This window comes from Hippopotamus amphibius, chromosome 2, assembly GCF_030028045.1.
Source record: "Hippopotamus amphibius kiboko isolate mHipAmp2 chromosome 2, mHipAmp2.hap2, whole genome shotgun sequence".
Lineage (NCBI taxonomy): Eukaryota > Metazoa > Chordata > Mammalia > Artiodactyla > Hippopotamidae > Hippopotamus > Hippopotamus amphibius.
Window position 1 is genome coordinate 131,111,025 of NC_080187.1, and position 20,407 is coordinate 131,131,431.

At 48.4% G+C, this 20,407-nt stretch overlaps 1 protein-coding gene across 6 annotated transcripts in view; it reads left to right on the plus strand.

Moving 5' to 3' along the window:
- The window catches only part of ADAMTS17 (ADAM metallopeptidase with thrombospondin type 1 motif 17), a 352,116-nt gene that overhangs the window by 315,883 nt on the left and 15,826 nt on the right, over positions 1 to 20,407 (plus strand). For 5 of the 6 annotated variants that reach the window (XM_057724212.1, XM_057724214.1, XM_057724213.1 and 2 more), the window contains 2 exons: positions 14,379 to 14,583; positions 18,071 to 18,223. In XM_057724212.1, coding sequence (XP_057580195.1) covers positions 14,379 to 14,583; positions 18,071 to 18,223 — 358 coding nt within the window. Of the gene's footprint in view, positions 1 to 14,378; positions 14,584 to 15,782; positions 15,911 to 18,070; positions 18,224 to 20,407 lie in introns of those variants that run through there. The other variant, XM_057724217.1, reaches the window with a different exon arrangement.

Sequence of the window (20,407 nt, forward strand, 5' to 3'; positions counted from 1 at the left end):
CCAAAAAAGTTCTGGTATAACAAAAACGTTATATTAATCAGATGAAACAGACAAAATTCCTAGAAATGCAAACTGCTGTAACTGACTCAGGAATAAGTGGATAACCTGAACAGACCCATAACAAGTAAAAAGATTGAATTAGTAATAAAAAAAACTTCCCGCAGAAAAAAAGCCTGGATCAGATGGCTTTACTGGTGCATTTTACCAAACATCTAAGGAAGAATTAATATCAATTTTTCACAACCTCTTCCAAAAAGTAGAAAAGGAAGCACTTTGCAACTCATTCTATGAGGCCAGTATTACCCTGATAACACAACCAGACAGAGACATCACAAGAAAACTACATGCCAGTATCACTTATGAATATAGACACAAAAATCCTCAACAAAATATTAGTAAATTGAATCCAGCAACACAAAAAGGATTATATACCATGATCAAGTGGAAACTTATGCTGGGAATGCAAGGTCCATTTATCATCTAGAAATCAGATAATGTAATATATCACATCAGTGAATAAAAGACAAAACCACATTATTGTTTCAATTAACACAAACACAAAGTATTTGACAAAATTCAATACTCTTTCATGATCAAAACACTCAACCAACTAGGAATAGATGGAAATTTCCTCAATCTCAAGAAGGGATCTACAAAAAAACCCCATAGGTACCATTGTACTTCAGGGTGAAACACTAAATGCTTTTCCCCTAAGAGAGGAACAAGACAAGAATGTCTGTTTTCACTACGTATATTCCGCATTGTACTGGTGGTTCTAGCCAGGACAATTAGGCAAGAAAATGAAAAAGGAAAAAAAAAAGGCATCGTTACCGTAATAATGGCTATTCTGTACACCAAGCCCTAATAGTAATACAGAGACAGAGATTTTGGAGGAAGAGAGAGATGGCTTTATTTTTCTTTGCCAGGCAAAGGGAAGACACAGCAGGCTAGTTCTTCAAGAACTGTGCCTCGCCCCATCCTTGGGAGTCGGGGAAGATTTTATACCTGGGGCTCGAAGTCTGCGGTGTGTGATAAGGATTAAGTTGGTGGAGGTCTTGCAATCTTTTTCCTTTGCATTATTCTTTTTTTTTTCCCTTTGCAGTATTTCAAAACAGTCATAGCTAGCATCAGGCCACCTGGTGACTGGGGTCTGGCAGTTTGTTGATTGTCTATGGTTTGTTGGCTGGGGACCTCCTTTCTGAAATGCAAAACATTTTGGAATGATTTTGTTACAACGGTCATAGGGAATGCAGCTTCCAAGTTGTAAATAAGGTTAGCCAGTGAGAGGCAGGAGGTAACTCACACAGAGTTAAGTATCAGGGAGTTAGCTTTGTGAAGTAAAAATCTAATTACTACGGATTAGTGACAGCTAAAGTAGAACAAGGAATGATTAACTCTTTCAGGCCAGGTTATCTTTCTCCTCTAGCCTGCTCCACATTCTCTTTGTTTTCCCTGCTCTCAAGAGGAAAAAGAACAATCACTTTTATTTGCATTGCAACAGCATGTAGATTAGAGAAGTAAAACTATATGTATTTTCAGATGACATGATCTTCCATATAGAAAATTCTAAAGAATCCAGTAAAAAGCTGCTAGAACTAATACATTTGCTGGAAAAACAAAATTCAACTGAGTAAATTCAAGGATCTAATTGGCTTTATTTAACAATTCGTGAATCAGGCAGCATCCTATCTAGCAACTAGAAGAGCACTCCAAAGGGTTGTACAAAATGGAAGATTTTTCCTGGGACAAGAAAGTATTAACAAACGAAAAGACTGCTTCAGTCCAAGCCATCTTATTTTGGGGGAAGGGAAGGGCTTTATCATGCTCATTACCTCACTCGTGTTGATCAGGAAATTTCAGATTGACTCTTTTAAAGGCCACATTTCTGGGAGGGATTGAAGCTGTAATTACGTCTTGGTTTGCTGTCATAGGGAGCAAATGACACCATTTGGGGCTTGTTATTTTTAACATATGAGTTGAGCAAGGTTACAGGATATAAGATGGATATACAAAAATCAATTCTCTTTCTATACCCTTGCAATGAAGAGTCTGAAAAGGAAATGAAGAAAACGGTTCCGTTTACAGTAGCCCGATCTCGTCTGATCTTGGAAGCTAAGCAGGGTCGGGCCTGGTTAGTACTTGGATGGGAGAAATGTCATCGAGTCCAAGCTCAGTCTGCTCACCACATGACAGGCCAATAAATCAGGAGATGAGCTGTTGAGGCAAGGAATAGCGACTTTATTCAGGAAGCCAGCAGACCAAGAAGTGGTGGACTAGGGTCCCCAGGAAACCATCTTATCAGGGTCTTGATGCCGGTTTCTTTTATAGAACAGAGAGGGAGGAGGAGGTGAGGAAGTAAAGTAAAAAGGCTCTTTATCTTGCAAAACACCTCCTCAAGTGGCCTGCTTCAGGGAGGGGGTGTGTGAATTTCTTCTTTTCTGCAGCCATTCCCAGGTGGTCTGAGTCAGATTGTCTCCCTGTGGGCTGAACAAAGGCACTTTAGTTTAACGTTCAGGCAGAGGGGCAGGGTTCCCTGAGGAAGGCCATTATGTGTAGTTAGAGTAACAAAAGCAAAGAAAAGCAAAGAAAAGCAAAGGCTAAAGTCAAAGAAACAGATCTGACATGGAGTCAAAATTGGCCCTTCCCTGTTACAAAAACAATAAAATAGTTAAGAATAAATTTAACAAAAGAAATACAGGACTTATACACTGAAAATGACAAAACATTATTGAAAGAGTTTAATGAATATTTAAATACATCCCTTGAGAAGGCTTAATATTGTTAACAGGGCAATACTGTACCAATTGATCTACTGATAAAACATAAATCCCTATCAAAATTCCAGCTGTCTTTATTGCACCAATGAACAAGCTGATCCTAAAATTTCTGTGGAATTGCAAAGGGTTCCGAATAGGAAATACAACCTTTAAAAATAAGAACAAAGTTGGAGGACTTACGCTTCTTAGTTTCAAAAATTACTACAAAGCTAGAGTAATCAAGACAATATGGTACTTGCATAAAGCGAGACCTATAGAACAATGTAAAAATAAGTAAATAAATATTCTCACATTCATTATCAGTTAATTTTCAACAATTCAATGGAGAAAGAATAATCTTCTCTATAAACAGTACTGAGACTCTAGATGTCCACATACAGAAGGTGGAAGTTGGATCACTAGCTTATACCATGACAAAAGTCAACTCAAAATGGATCAAACACCTGAATGTAAGTGTTAAAGCTATAAAACTCTTACAAGAAAACATAGGCATAAATCTTCCTGATCCTAGATTAAGCAATGGTTTCTTAGGTATAAAAGCAAAAGCATACGCAACCAAAGGAAAAAATAAAATAGACATTATCACAATTTAAAACTTTTATTCTTCAAGGCAATCAAGAAAATGAAAAGGTAACCCAAAGAAGGGAAAAAAACATTTTCACAAATCATATATCTAAAAAGATAATTTTATGTAGAATATATCAAGAACTCTTACACCTTAATATAAAAGACAAATAACCTATTAAAAACTGGGCAAATCATCTGAATAGACATTCTCGAAAGAAGATATACAAATGGCCAATAAGCACATGAGAAGATGCTTAGCATCATCAGCTATCAGGGAAATACAAATCAAAACCATGATGAAATTCAACAAATGGCGCTGGGAAAACTGGATATCAAAACACAAAAGAATGAAGTTGGACCTTTACCTTATACCATACACAAAAATAAGCTCAAAATGGATCAGACCTAAATGGAAGAGTTAAAGCTAAAGCTCTTAGAATAAAACATAGGAAAAAAGCTTCATTACGTTGAATTTGGTAATCATTTCTTAGATATGACACCAAAAGCATAGGCAACAGAAGGAAAAATAGATAAATTGGACTTTATCAAAATTAAACACTTTCGTGTATCAAAGGACATAATCAACAAAGTGAAAAGGCAACCCAAAGAATGGGAGAAAATATTTGCAAATCACTATTGATAAAGAAGCAATATCCAGAATGTACATAAAGAACTCCCACAAATAAACAACAAAAGGCACCCAGTTAATAAATAGGCAAAGAACATGTTTACTCATGTCTCCAAAGAAGATATGCACGTGGCCAATAAGTACATGAAAAGATGCTCACCATCACTCATCATTAGGGAGATGCCAATCAAACCACAATGAGGTAACCACTTCATACCCATGAGGGTAGTTATTGTGAAAAAACAACAAATAAGTGCTGGTGAGGATGTGGTGAAATTGGAGCCCTTCTACATTGTTGATTGGAATGTCCAATGGTACAGCCACTGTGGGAAACAGTATAGTGATTCCTCAAAAAATTAAACACAGAATTGCCATGTGATTCAGCAATGTCATTCCTGGGTGTACACCTAAATGAATTGAAAGCAGGGACAAACAGAAATTTTTACAAGCATCTTCATAGCAGCACTATTCACAACAGTCAAAAAGTGGAAACAACACGTGTCCCTCTCTGGACGAATGAAATGTGTTACACGTGTAGAATGGAATATTATTCAGCCTTCAAAAGGAAGGAAACTCCGACACATGCTGCAACATGGGTGAACCTTGAGGACATCATGCTAAGTGAAATAAGACAGTCACAGAAGAACAAACATTGTGTGATTCCACTTATTTGAGGTACCTGGAGTAGTCAAAGCCATGGAGACAGAGAGTAGGATGATGGCTGCTAGGGACTGGGGGGAGAGGGGAATAGGAGGTTGTTGTTTAATGAATCTAGAATTCAGTTTGGGAAGATGAAAAGTTTGGGAGATAATGGTGAGGGTTGTTCAACAATGTGGACATATTTAATGCTACTGAACTGTATACTGACAAGGGGGAAAATGGTAAATTTTGTATGTATTTTACCAGAGTAAAATGACACCGCAGTGGGTTACCACTTCACCCCCACTAGGATGGCTAGAGTCAAAATGATAGATAGATAATAGCAACATTTATGAGAGTGTGGAGAATTTAGAATTTCATACACTACTATAGACGTGCAAAATGGTGCAGCTGCCTTGGAAACAGTCTGGCATTTCTCAAATTGTTAAACATAGAGTTAGCATATGATCCAGCAATTCCACTCCTTGGTATATACTCAAAAGAAATGCGAACATATGTCCACACAAAAGTTGTACACAGATATTCATTGTAGCATTATTCGTAATAGCCAATATGTGGAAACAACCCAAGTGTCCATCAACTGGTGAACAGGTAAACAAACATGGTGTATCCATGCAATCAAATATTGTTCAATAATAAAAAGGAATGAAACTGATAGATGCTCTAACATGGGTGAACCTTGGAAACGTGCTAAGTGAGAGAAGCCAGGCACAAAGAACCACGTGTATGTGATTCCATTTATATGAAATGTGCAGAAGAGGCAAATCTATAGAGACAAAAAGTAGATTAGTAATTGCCTAGGGCTGAGAGGGATGGGAGGGGGGTGTGTATTGGGAGATGAGCGCTAAGAAGTGTGGAGTTTCTTTTGGGGGTAATGAAAATATTCTAAAATTGATTGTGGTGGTGATTTCACCACTCTGAATATATCGAGTTGTTCTCTTTATGTGGATGAATTGTATGGTATGTGAATTACGTCTCAGGGGAACTGCTGGAATTGTTCTTCTCCTTGCTAACATATGGCCTTTGGCAAGCCACTTAACCTCTCTGTGCCTCAATTTCCTCACTTGGAGAACGGCTCCCCATAGGATTGTTACGGGAACCATACAATGTGAATCGTGTTAAGTGCTGAGAACACATAGGAAGCTCCCAAAACAGTTAGAGGGTGCAATATCGAGGGAAACCATTCTTAAAACATTTTCCTTTAAGCCATATTTTAGCAAAGCGTTGAAGTCTTCCCTTCCTTCCCTCCTCCCTCCCTCCCTCCCTCTCTCCCTTCCTTCCTTCCTTCCTTCCTTCCTTCCCCCAGCACATGAGAACTAACCACAGTGACTCAAGAACCTTTCCAGAGAAACGTGGATGTTGTCAGACCCTGGCCCGGCCTGATTTTCAGGGTGGAACTAATGTCCTCCAGCAGAAGCTCACACGCACAGGCCGATATATTCACTCGTCATCATGCACTCCAGGCTCTCATTTCCTCCTATAAAAAACAAATATGGGAATAATATTACTTTTCAGGGAAATGTATATGAGAACTCGTAACTCTCGAGTTTTAAATGGAGAAATGCTGAGCTGAAACTTGGTGTGTAGCTGTCAAGCGTCCCCCTCGGTCCCCTGGGAGAACATCACAGCCCAGCTTGTGACGTCCCGGTTGTGCCTCCTTACCCCACTTTTTTCACAGACATCTGTTCAATAAAAGCAGCCACGTATCTTCGGAGACGTTAAATGGCACATGTTAAAGGCGTGTTTTGATTGCTCTCATAACAGAGCTGCTGGCTGCAGTCGGCCCTGAGCTGTGAGAGCTTCTCGGGCGGATAGAGAGTCTGCCGCTGCCGAGTCCGCCGTGGTGTTTTTGGGACAAGGCCCGGGAGGTCCGGCTCCTGGCCAGCCGGCCTCTGCCACGTCTCCTCACCCCAGGCCGGCGGCACACGTGGTGACCACAGCCCGGGTGCCCTGGGAGAGGGCTTGTCGTCCACGGGAAAGCAGAGCAGTGTTAGCCTGACCTTGACCAGACATTCACAGCCCAGGGGCCGGCAGCCCTGCCCCAGGGAGAGAGGGGAGAGACCCCCACCCTTGGGGCTCCCCTGCGGGCATCTCCCTGGGGCCTTTACCTACCATACGGTCATCACAGCTGTGCACGCAGCTCTTGCCCCTGCTTTCCAGATGAGGGCCGGGCGCTAGAGGAGGGAGATAACTCGCACCAAACTAGTTTTCATATTCCTCTCATCTGAATCACACAAATGTATTGAAAATTTTTTAAAAGTTAAAACTAATTTGCTTTGGTTTCAAATGCCCATTCCGGAGGGCTTTGAGGAACAACAGCTCCCCTGAATAAGACGGATGCCTAGACTGAGAACCACGGTCACAGCAGTAATAACAGCTGGTTTTATCAGGCCCATAGAGCACCAGGCCTGGGCTGACCACGTGGCAGAGGCTTGAGTACGGACTGTCCAAGGTCAAGGTCACACAGCAGGTTGGTGGAGTGAAGACTCAAGTCCAGGCCCGTCTGACCCCAGCGTCCTGAACGTGACCTCCTGAGACTTTGAGAACGTCTGACTCCAGTCAGTGTGCACCGTTCACGCTCAGGGGTTCCCTAACCAGAGCAGGTCTGTGTAGATACAAAAAGGATCCCTCTGGGTTGGCACGTGGAGAACCGCCCCACTTAAAAACGGACAGGCCCTGGGCCGGTCTTGCTGTCTCTCCAAGTCAGTTTCTCCATCCGTGAGGCAAGGCCAGCAGGCCCTGAGCCACCTTCCACCGGGAGCTCTGGTGGGTGGGAGGCAAGATGGTGGCGGGAGAGGACTGGGCGCACGCGGGAGGGGCACCTCCCAGACACAGGGTGACGGGCGGGCCTGTTCCTGCAGACTTTCTCTTGGCAGAGGAGAAATGAGAAGTGAGAGCTCTGATCTGTTCCCTTTCCAACTCAGACTGCCTGAGCCTCCCTGGGCGAGGAATGGGCAGGACCGCTCTTCAGGCCAGACTCTTTCCCGAGGTGCACTGACCCACTGGCCCAGGTCACCAAACCCCAAGGGGAGACAGCAGCCACGCCCCGGCTGAGGCCGAGCCCTCCCCTCACACGTGCTGTCCACCACCAGCCCCTGGCCTCCCTGCCCCGCTGGCCACCAGCGTCTCAGACGTGCCACCGTCTCCTATGGGTCATCTGCTCTGCCGTTTGGCCCAGATGGCACTGCCAGTGGGCAGGGGGGCTTCCTAGATAGATGGGTCCACGGGAGGAAGCTCCCTGTCTGTCCTGGAGCTGCTGCTTCTGGCCCCCGGCCGTTCTCAGCATCTCCTTCTGTCGCAGATGTCGCCTCTCGCGTTCTCACTCGTGCCTCCCGCCACGCGCCGTCGGCTTGACCAGAGGCTCCCAAGTTGTGAGACATCTTGCATCAGGTGTGATTTCCAAAGCTTGGGTGTCACCCTAAGACTGAGGGTCTGTGGAGCCCACTCTGTAGGCATCAAACCAAATCTGCTACGGGCGCCCACAAGGCCTCTCCCCTTCACCCTCATTCCACTCTGCACTGACAGCCCCGGCGGCCCTTTGCCCAGTCCTCCCCCGGGTCAGCAGCACGTCCTCGTGGCTGCGTCCAGGGGATGCTCCTCAGGCCTCAACGCACCAGCCCTTCCCGGCGTCTCTTGCCCTGGCCTTGCCCTGGCTCGTTGCCTCGTCTCCTGCCCCCCAGAGCCTCCCGTGACCGATTCCAACCCCAGGTGCTGGCGTCCCCCAGGCCCTGCCCCTGCCCTCTGTCCTCCTGGATGAGCTCCCTGGATGAGTTGTTCTTACCCTTGCTGTCCACCAGGACTTTATTGCTTTTGTCTTCCAACCCTCTGTCTCCAATCAGGCAGCACCCTTGAACTCCAGAACTGCACCTGCAGACCCTTCCCAGCAGCACGCAGCGACCCAGCGGCTGCCTCAAAGTGGTGCCCACCCTTCTGCCCCAGGCCAACTCCCCTCCCTGTGTTCTCCCCCTGGTGGTGGTACCACCAGCATCCTCTGCACCAGTCAGGATCCTGAGCTTGGTTCTTGCTTCCTTTCTCTGACCCCACATACCCAAAGCCCTGTCAACTCCCCCCTGTCCTAGTCTCGTATCAGTGCCTGTTTTCCATCTCTCCACTGCCTTGGTGAAAGCCATCATCTTGTCCCAGAGCACGTGATTACTGGAGACCCCCCTCCCCCAAGGCAGCCTCCCTCCTACCCACCCTGAAATACCCTCTGAGGATCGGCCATCCCAAACTTGCAGTTGCGGCTCGGCATTTCACGGGCAGGCGCTCTCTGTCAGAGCCCTGAGCCCTGCTTCTTTGGTTAGCCAACTTCACTGTGACCTTCAGCACCCAACTCAAGTTCCATTTCTTCCACTGCACTTAGCAGGTAGTGAAGACAGTGCCTGCTTGTATGTTTCCCTCTCCCCCAAGGACCACACACACGACTGAGCTTCATGAAGCGGGGGACACTGAGCTGAGTGCCTTGGCTCTTGGTTCAGGGCTTGGCGTAAAGTTGATACCCCCGTGTCTGGGGGACAGATGAAATGAGGTTGGACAAAGTAACTGTCCCAGTAGCTGAAATCACTTTAACCTGCCCTGCAGCGTTCTAGAGCTTCTGCGCTGTTTCACATCCTTCGTTCTATGCTGTGGTATTTTACATGTAGCATATTTGATGCTATGCTTGGAATTTGCATGTCTCTGTGGCGGATGCTCAGAGAATCACATACAGGCACCTGGTTTCCTTACTTTGATTAACTTAGCTGATGTAAGGAACATTCCTGGCTCAGAGACAGGCACAGATTAGCTGCTCAGTCAATGCCAGACCCTTACTAGTGACCCATTTTGGAGAAGGATAAAGTTGACACCATGGACAGATCACTTGTTATCTTGAACACTTTTTGTATTGAAATACAACAGCTCACACCTTTTTTACAATTTGAGGTTGTTGAAAATAAATGACCCACCTGTGTACTCTTTATGGTTATCTATAGTTGAGATTCACTTCGTATTCAACATAAAATAACTGTGTTAGAAGAATGTGATCCTGAAGGTACCATTCTTTCTTTGTGAGACTGTCACATTGCAGATTTCATGAGATCTTTACCTAGTTTAAGTCTCAACCAAATCAAGATTTGAATAGAAACTGGATTTTGAATATAAGATAAAATTTCTCAGGACTATTAATATAATGTGTGTAGTAGGCAAAATAATAACCCCCAAAGATGTCTACGTTCTAATCCCTGGAACTTGTGAAAATGTTAGGTCACATGTCGAAGGAAGGTTAGAGTTGCAGGTGGAATAAGGTTTTCATGGGTCTCCCCCAAAAGATGTTACCAGAACCTAGGAAAGAGGCATGGAACAGACTCCTCAGAGTCCTCAGAAGGAACCCACCCTGCCAACACCTTGATGTTTTACTTCCGGCCTCCAGAGCTGTAAGAGAATAAATTTCTGTGGTTTTAAGCCACCCAGCTTGTGGTACTTTTCACAGCAGCTCTAGCAAACTAACACAGGTTGCTAGTCTGCTGGCTTATTCTGGATCACGTGAGTGGGTCCAGTGTGATCACAAGGGTCCTAAAGGCAGACGAGGAAGCAGAAGAGAAGGTTGGAGTGATGGGATGTGAGAAGATGGGATGTGGCCTGAGCTGCTGGCTTTGAAGGCAGAAGGAGGCACCACGAGCCAGGCAGTCAGGGCAGAAGCAGAGTCTTCCTGGAGTCTCCAGAAGGAGCCAGCCCTGCCAGCACCTTGCTTTTAGCCCAGGGAGACCCACATCAGATTTCCAACCTCCAGAAATGTAAGGTAATCAGTCTGTGCTGTTTTGAGCCATTACGTTTATGGCAATTTGCTACAGCAGCAGTGAAGAAGGAATACAGGGTCTCAGGTAGTGACAGAGCTGCCCAAAGTTTGGTAGGTCCCCCTCATCTATGGTCCATACATCCCAAGCCCCCCAGTAGATGCCTGAAACCCAAGATAGTACTGAGCCCTACAGATACGTATATACTCTGTATTTCCTATACAAACTGGCAGGGAACTTATACAGCGTGGGCAAGCTGGGCAAAGGGATGGTTCACATCCCAGGCAGGACCAATTGGGATGCTGGGAACTTCAATCCCACTGCTCAGAACAGCGCACAGTTTAAACTTATGAATTGTTTATTTCTGGGATTTTCCACTTAATGTTTTCAGACCATGGTTGATTGCTAGCGACTGAAACTGGGGAGAGTGAAACCACAGATAATGGCAGACAACTGTACCTGATTAGAATGCTTGAACTTGAGGTGTGTGCAGAGGAGCCGTGTCTGTGCTAGACAGGAGAGGCTGTCCTGCCCCCGTGGGAATGGGGGAGGGGCCTGGATCAGGGACATGTTAATGGCGGCTTCATCAAGAATTACAGTTTTATTGCTTTTAAGCAGAACTGCGCACTCAAACTTGGCTAGTGAATGCTGCTGTTCAGGTTTTTAGAGGATACAAGTGAAGAAAGCTCAGGTTTACCGGATAATTGTAATATATGTCGTTGTGTGGAATTGCAGGCCTTTCCCAAGTTATTAGACTTGGGATCAATGGGATTTCACCCTGATATCCGGGTGTGCGACCTCATCCCACTGTCCTAGATGGGCCTCCTGCAGCCGAGCCCCTTCAGGGGACGTGGTTTCTTTCCGCCACCAAAAACAAAGTTTTAGGAAGGCCACTTTTTCTCCCCATACCTCACTGAGGTGTTTTTCAGCTGGACCTTTTTGCTCCTGATCTTGACAAATAGCTCTGACAACCTGCAGTAGGGGTGCCCGTGACACAGAGCCCTCCTGCCAGCGGCTCGCCATGCATTTTGGGCGGGGATGGGTCTGAGGATTCTTCTGGAAAGAGGAGGAGGGATGCATGGGCTCTTTTCCATTCTATCATCCTTTTGCAAAGCACCAGACGGCAGAGGTAAACGAGAGGAGAATCTGGAGGGCTGGAGGTCCCTCCCAGCTCTATGGGAAGCTGACCCCCACAGAGCTGACTTTTCCAGCCAGTGATGGGGCAGAAGGAGCCCTCCCAGCAGTCCCCCATCCCCTCGGGGGTCCTGGGTGTGACCTTTATGTGAACATTCCCTGGAACACATGCTCTGGTTGTGTGCCCAAGAATGGAGATGCTGGCACCCTGTGGCAATGGCACGCATACCCAGGGCGGTGACAGTCCCATGAGTGTGACACAGAAGTCCCACTTCCCAGGCTCAGCCCTGGGAAGCGCAGCAAATACAAGAGACGAGCAGGGTTCTAAGCCATTTCACAGCTGGGATCAGCACAGTAACGCTGAACAGGTCTCAGCCTAAAACCTAACGTTTATATTTACAGAGTTAATTGTAAAAGGTCAGGACAAAGGAGATCTGGCTGAGAGTCAGTTCATGAGAGAGAAAAACAAAGTAGGCGCTAACAGAGGTGCCATGTGATTGTTTTTTAAAAAAAGAAAAGAAATAGTGCAGAGTTAGGGAGCATTAATGAAGACAGGTCTCCACTTACAGAGAAAATCATCACATTCTCTCTTGCTCCTCTCAGATCACATCTGGACCCTTCTGTCCACGACAAATCAGTCCATTTTAAGAACAGTAGTGACGGATTAGACACTTAAAATGGATTGCGAATCTGCAAATTATTTTGATCAAGAGAAGAAAAAACTTAAAAGGAGACCAAAATGGGTAGAAGTTGGTTCGATTCTTTTGGTGGTGTTTAAGCAGTTGTCAGGTACTGAAATGGGAGCGAGGCTGCATGCCATCTGGGAAGTCTCCATTTTCCACCAGGGAGACACAGAATAATGACAGTGCTAGTCATGTCGTACTCGTTATGACATGTGCAAGGCGCTACCATAAGCAACTTGCAGGCAGTATATTACTTGTCCTCACACCCTGAGGCCAGCACTGTTTCCATTCCCACAGCATGAGCAAGGGGTCTGGTAGGAGGAGCTTCAATAGAGTTAGTCCCTTGGCCATGAAGGGTAGAGTGATGAGCTCTGCCAAGGGGACTGGAAATGAGTTATAGATGAGGTGGCCTGAACTTGCCCTACGGAGCAAGGAGGAACCATGTCGGGATGGAGGGAGGAGCCTGGGTAGCCCCATCTTCTCAACATTTAGTCCAACACCCTCCACCATCCCAGCTGGTTCAAGCCACACTTACCTCCCACGTGGACCATTGCAGGAGCCTCCTCCCCACTCTCCCTGCTGCCACCCCTTCCCACTCTAGGCTGGTAGCTGTACAGAGCTGGGGGGCCCCAGGGGGGGCGTGTCCTCCTCTCTCCAGACCCTCCAGGACTGCATCTTATTCAAGCAAGAGCCACAGCAAGAGCCAGCCAGGCCCTGCATCGTCTCCCCCTGCTCCCTCTCATGTCATTCCCTCTCCTGCTAATCCCCTCCCCCAGCCACATTGGACTCCCTGCTGCCCCTCAGCCCTGCCAGCATACTCCTCCACCGCAGCCTGGGCACCTGCTGTGCCCTCTGCCTGCACATCTTCTCCCAGAGAGCACAGGGCTCATGCCGCGCTTCCTTCCAGGCGCCACCCAAATGCCAGGCCATCCCTGCCACCTTGAATAAAACAGACCCCTCACCGCCTCCCTGGTCTGCCCTGGGCTGCTTTACTTTTCTCTAAAGACTTACTATAATATGGAATATTCTCTGTGCATATATAGTATGTGATATGTTATATACACTCTATTACATTATGCTGTATTCTGTTGTATGGTGTTCATCAGTTTGCTGTCTGTCCCCATTAGCATAGGAGGACTCAGAGGGCAGGGCTTTGTTTCTTTCTCTACCTCATCACCAGAATCTAGATGTTTCCAAACAATGGGATGGCCTCATCAAATTTGGTTTCAGGTTGGATTTAGGACGATTCTGACTAATGTGAGAACTGAGTGGTTTTCAGAGCTGACCATCCAGCCGGTGCTGCTTTGCCAAGTAGTGAGCTCCTGGGAGCTGGGAGTATTTGAGGTTCCATCCAGGGACCAAAGCACAGAGAGTCGCTAAAAGGCATTCAAAGCCCTGTTTGTGTACTGAGAAATCATGATTCCCAAACCGCCTGGCCCCTTTCCAACACGCTAAGGCCAACAGAGACCCGACAGAATTGGGATCATTGAACTATTAGGCAGGTAGACCAAGTCCTAGTTGAGCCCTTTCAACTGATGGCCTCAGCAGCCTAGTCTCCCCATGGCCCATAAGTTGCCTCCTCGAGAGTGACGGTCCCCACTCAGGAGGGCCCGCCACCCTTAGGAAAGCAGGGAGTCCTGGTGTGTTTAAGCTGGGACTGGGGTGTCCTTGTCTAGCTGTGCCAGTCAGCTTTTGCTGCCGTGACAAAGAGCCCCGATAGCCCAGTGGCATACCACAGCATCGTGCTATTACAGAGCCCAGCAGTCGGGCAGCCCCTACATCTGACCTGATATTCTCGTGGCAGAGGACAGGAAGAGTGTGAGACAAACCACACAGTCACTCAAAGCTTCTGCTGGCATGTGGCCCACTCTGTGTCCACTCATACCCCACTGAGCAAAGATGGCACAAGACAGCAGGAGAGAGATGCAGTCTGCCCTTGGGTGGGGGTGGGGGTATTGCAGAAAGATTTCTGTACTGAGTAGGCCATTGACCCATTCTAGTCAGATAGCTCTGATATTCTACTCTGATATTCTGGAGTTATTTCCAAAGCCAACCGCAAAGCTGAGTCTGTCTCCTTCCCTCCCACAACAGGCCCACGATTCCATGATCTGTCTGGAAGGCCGTTTGTTCTCTCACTGTCTTTTCTCTTTCCGAGCAGGTGGGTGGCAGGCCCGTGGAGCCCCTGCTCAGCGACCTGTGAGAAGGGCATCCAGCACCGGGAAGTGACCTGTGTGTACCAGCTGCAGAACGGCACACACGTTGCCACTCGGCCCCTCTACTGCCCGGTGCCCCGGCCATCGCCAGTGCAGAGCTGCGAAGGCCAGGACTGCCTGTCCATCTGGGAGGCGTCAGAGTGGTCACAGGTGGGTGCCTGGGCTGCCATCAGTGCTGAAACCACCATCAGGGCCTCGGGACCTTGTCCACAGGGACCCCAAAATGGTCCCTTTCCCTCCATGCTGTTTGTGACACATCCCCACGTATCACAGTCCTTGCCAGACCCCAGAGCAGCTCAAAGCCATGTTCTAGGTCGCGTATTCTCAGATTCCATCTAAGATATGAACATAGCCAAAATAACATGGATAGTGTGTTTTTGAAAATATTTATCACAGTACTGTTTGGTCCCATTTCCTGTGAAAGTTCACGTGTAAATATGGATGGATGGATGGATGGATGGATACACAGGAGATAGGTAGGTAGGTAGGTACGTAGGTAGATAAATAGATATTTTTAATCTTTTTTCTGCACTTTGGAACTGTAGGGTGGTCAGGTTGGGAAGGTGGTTTCAAAGGCTTGCCTTAAACCCCATGGCAGTCTTTGTGGAGTTGCCTTTGTAAGAGGCAGGCGGATGCTGGGAGAGACAGCTTTCAGCGTGTGAGCTGGAGTTACAAATCTTGTGCCATAAAACATTTTGGAAAGAGGTCAATGAAGCCTTAAGTTTTAACTTTGAAGACTGATCCTGGAAATATTTTATCTTTGGTAATATCATCCTTCAAGGTGTTGCATTGAGTTTGCATTAATGATTTTGATTGTTTGGCTATAAAACAAACAAACAAAAAAGCTGAATAAAGGGCAAGTTTCCCTCAGGTCCTCCATCAAACGTGTTCTAGGAAAGTGAGAAAGGCTAAATCCAAGACACTCTTCAGTGTGGAAAATATTTTTAAAGTTCCTTTTTATTGCCAAACAGTTGGAATTATTTTGAATAAGAAAGTATTCAGCCCATTTTTAATGAACGAAAAGTCTGCCCTTGGCTGCTCTAAAACTGAGTTTACATTTTAGGCAGATCTTGACAGGTACCCATTTAAAGATGGGAGTTTTTTGCCTATCCGTTAAGATATTTTAGGAAAAGAACAGAGTTTAAAAAAAACTTTGTGTGTGTGTGTACCTAGGTTAATAAGTTTAACATTCAGTGGACTTTTGGGGAGGGGACTGCCTGCTGGAAGGGTAGGGGCAGGTGTGCAGTCTCTTTCCCTTGCCATGAGCTTTAGGGCCTTGATCACCTGGTTCTTGGTCCAAACAAGGTTTATGCTTTAATCAGATCAAAACATAAATTTTCCACTTATAGGACTCTTATGAGGAAAAATGCCTCCTTAGCAACATAAAGAAGCCTGACATAATCAACTATCATCGTAGTATTGAAGAGAACCGTTTGGGAAAAGTGTGAGACTCTTGGAGCAAGATTTAAAGAAATATCTCCATCCCTATTCCTGTATCTGTGTGTTGCCTAGTCCTAATCCTGAAATAGTCTAATTCTGGCTCAGCTCGGGCTCAAGCAAAATGCTTTTTTCTAAACATTTGATGCAGAATCAAGTCTTTCCTCCACGAGATGCTCACAGAACTGGTATACCTACCACTTTACGACACACAGAAGCCCCTCTGATGTTTCTTCTTCTGGGAACAAGTGGGTTTCAGTGTCTCGTGACGGAGTGCTTGCTGAGGTGCCTGCCTGTGTGCAGCCAGCAGTGTGGACCCCTGTCACCACCGCTCCCCGGCTTCTCCCAGCTTCCTTAGAGTGAGGAACACATATTGAGCAGGAAGCAAAAGGTAGCAACTCTCTCCTGTCCTTGACTTCTGGTTCCCATCCCTGGATCAGAAGCCAGTAGAGAAGTTGAACATCACCTTCCTAGGTCGCTTCCGAGGTGCCCCCAGCCTGCAGCACTGCCCTTCCTAAAGGCTTCCAACCAATAGGCTGCTGGTCAAAAGGGGCCAGGCCAGGGTTTGATCAAGAAACAGGCTGGATTTTGAGTGTTTAAAATTCAAGGGAAGAGGCAGGGAACACAGAAGAGAGAGAGACCAAGCAGGAACTCAGGCAGAAGTGCTGAGTAGGCCCCTAGTTGCAGAAGGAGCCTGTGGTGTGGGTGCTGGTGCCAGGGAGGAGCCCGTGAGGCAGACAGTGAGGATGGAGCTGATGAAATGGTCAGAAAGCATTGCCCTGCCCAGGAGCAGAAGGATGCCCTTCCACGCAGGAACCCAGGGGTCCCTGCAGCAGCCCTCCAGGCCCCACCCCTCCTGCCCCACAGGGAAGGCCCTGTGGGCAAAGCCTGCCAGGGCCTGACCCCTTGCATCCGAGGTCCCTTTAAAACCCATTCACCAGATCAAATCCATGAGCTTTCCCAACTCCCCCCAGGCGATACCACAACCACCTGTGAAGCGTGCGTATTTCTTCTAAAACAAACCAGTCTAAATTTGTCTCAAAAAAAATACGAGTAGGACCTTCAGATGGAGAGCGAGGCTGAATTCACAGGAAAAATAAAGCTAAACATTTTGAGATAAAAGTTAATAACCAGTATAAAGGGCGACATTTGTCCTTTATGTGCATTTCTTCAGTGGACACAGTAGAACTTTTTAAAAGCCAAGCCTGTTGTATCTCAGGAAAAATCAGCTGTAGCCTCCCATATTTGTGGTTAATCAAGCAAGTGTAAAAACAGAAGTTAGAGTTGTCGGGGCTCCACTTGTGCTACTACGGCTGGGGGGCACCCCCACAGTGGCTCTGGGACCCAGCTATTGGTAGGAGATCCCCCTCAGAAACTCCTCGGGCAGCCTGGGTCTCATCGTGTCCGTGCACTTGGTGGAATCCAGCCTTCAGCTCACTGTCTCTGCGAGCTACGTATTTGCTTCCAGTGGGGACTGGGCTTCCACACACAACGAATCAGAGGGTGGGCTCCCCGGGGTCAAGGGTCCACTCTTCCTTGTGCTTTGTTTTGAGGTAGGTAAGCACCCACGCTTGCCAGCCAGACAGCATCCTGCCCCAAGCCCAGGGGAGCATGCCAGTGGCAGGCTGCAGACCCACACCCAGGGCTGCCGTGTTTATGTCCTGCCAGCCCTCCAGCTCTCGTCGCTGTTTCTGTAGATCTTGCTACCTGAGGGAGTGGGAATCTTGAACTCTCGGGGCTCACGCATCATTGGTCATCCCTCAGACACTATTCAGGTCCCCTCCCCACACCACCTCTTGCCATGTTTCCCAGGAAGTAAAATAGCACAGGGAACACTGCCCTGTTACCATTCTTGGCGTTCACGTTAAAACCATGATCAGAGCTCTCTGCAGGGCTTGCCAACCGCCTCATGTGAGAGTCACCTGTGGCTTTGCTTTCCAGTTCCTGCTTTTCCCCGCTGAACTGGTGCCTTTGCCCCAGGCCGGCTCAGGCAAACTGGAGGCCAGCTGGGAGGAGCCAGCTGGGACTGTGTGCGTAAGATTCTAAAAGACCAGGCACTTCCTGAGGACAGCAACATAGCACCCTCATCCTTGCATCCTCCGCGCTGGGTCTGGTACACAGTAGGCACTTAACAGGTGTTCAGATGTTGATGGACTTGACCAGATTGGACTGGATTCAGTCTCAGAATGGTGTCTTGCAGTGTTCTGCCAGCTGTGGTAAAGGGACACAGAAACGAACTGTGACGTGCACCAACTCGCAAGGGAAATGCGATGCGTCCACGAGGCCGAGAGCTGAGGAGCCCTGTGAGGACTACTCTGGCTGCTACGAGTGGAAAACGGGGGGCTGGTCCAAGGTGAGTGTGGTGCGTGTGCTTCTACCCCGCCCTGGGCCACATGCACGACTCGAGGGGTGAGAGGCAGAAACTCAGCTCTGTCGCCCTGGGCCCCAGTTTGACCAGGTGGGTCCCAGTCTCACCAGGCAAATTCACCTTCTCTCCCAACTCCACACCTGCCGGTGACCCCACACGGTGTGCATTCAGAAGGGCACCGAGGGCCCCCAAAGCAGGAAGGGGGACAATGGGTGCCAGTCTGGGACCCCCTGGGGGCCACCCTGGGTGGGTCTGGCCACCCAGCCATCGAGAGGGCCTCATCAACAGGTGGGGGTCTGTGCCCAGGCAGACACAGAGAGAGCTGTGGGCAAACAGCACGTGTGTCCAGAGCCCTTGGGCGTGGGCCTGGGGGATGCAGGAGGGGCAAGGGCAGGGCCCTTAGGGGGAGGAAAGAACAGCATCTCCCAGAGCCCGGGGGCAGGAGAGTTAAGCGGCATTCAAGTGAACGAAAGTTTAACCCTTCCTTTACTTATTCACCTGATATATTTGACCCTACCTGAGACGGGTACCACCGTCACCCCTGAGAACCATCCAGTGGGTCTTCTAGAGCCTTTTCCCAAACCTTGTGAAATTTCTCCTGTCTGATGTTCTGATGAAAATTTCTGAGCGCCTAGAGCCCGTTTGTCTCCTTTTGGTCTCAACAACTGGACGCTCCCTGTTTTGCTTCTCTGCATATCTGTGCCCGAAGCCTGCACCCTGGCAGCCTGAGAGCTGCTGGTTTGCGTGGCCTGTACCGTATCTTCAGCAGCTGGGAATTGATTGCTAATGTTTACAAATGGGAAAATGTCACCTGAAAATCTGAATTTGGGCCTTTCTACAGAAATCTGGCAACATCCACACATGGCCTTGGTGACCTGGGGCCTGGCAGGGGCGGGGGCATCTCCTACAGCTCCCCAGGCCCCTCCAGCCACTTTGTGCTTTAATTTACCTGCCTGGCCAGGCAGCGTCATGTTGCCTGGACTCCGTACATCCAGGTGTGAATTAGAATAAAGCTGTCATTCTATTTGAAGAATTCGAAGGGTCTTTGTGGTCACATCCTAAATGCAGCCTCTGCTACTGAAGGGTGACTGCTGTGCTGACAGGTGTCCCTGGGCAGGAAGCAGAGGTGAGGAGGGGTCAGCTCGGGCCTGGGCTGCATGGACCAACGGGGCTCTGCAGCCCAGCACTGGTCCCTCTTCACAGCGACCCCTGCATGAGCCAGCACTGGCTGTCTCCTGTGGGGGTCCTTATCCCCATTTTACAGAGGTGGGAGCAGAGGTTCAGAGAGGTTAAGTGACTTGGCCACTCCTCTCTGCCAGAGTCCAGGCTTCTGAACCCCAATTCAGAGCTCCGTCCACGTGGTGGACACAGAGTCCCCGTGATGGGGTGCCCTGCCTGGGTTTCTCTAGCCTAATCGTTCTGGTTTTGAGGACCAGGTGGACACTTTTATTTTTCTAAGCGCCGTGAGCTTCCTGCTCCTAGAAGCAGCAGAACGTCCAAGGAAGGCTGTGAACAGGGCCTGAGGAGCTCAGCACAGCCCTCGGCCCCTCCTCAGCCGAGGACACAGCACACATTCTGGCAAACTCCCCCCATACAGCCCATCAGGCATGGCTTCCAGGAAAATAGAGCCTTTAGCTGGCCTTCCTCTTCCTCGCCAGGCCACGGGGAATGACTCCTCCCGGCCTTCAGGGCAGTAAGGCTGTGGAAGGCCGCAGTGCCTGCTTTCTGCTGTAGCGAGCTTGATCAGCTCTCCCTGGCGGTAAGAACAAGAAAGATCAAGGGAAGTACAGATCTGGGCTGCTGCCCGGGGCTGGCATCCCATGGCATCCGATCGGTGTGCATCCAGCCTTCGGGGTGAGCACGGGGCCTGGACTGGTGCCAGCTGCTCTCTCCGTAGCAGGTCTGGCCAGAGCCAGGGCCCGGGGCAGACTCGTTCTTCCCAGCCAAGAACGGCAGGGCCACTGACCTGGAAGGCAGCGTGTGTGTATCCGTGTATGTACGTGCGTGCACGCACTGGGAACACGGGTCGGCGGGGGTGGGGCTGCAGAGAACTGAACTGAGAGACGCCCCCACCCTGACTGTTCACCATCACCGGGTGGGCTGGCACCCCCCACCCCCACCTCCGCACAGTAGCAGAAGTCTGCCCCTTGCTTTTCCCTGTGCCTGCTC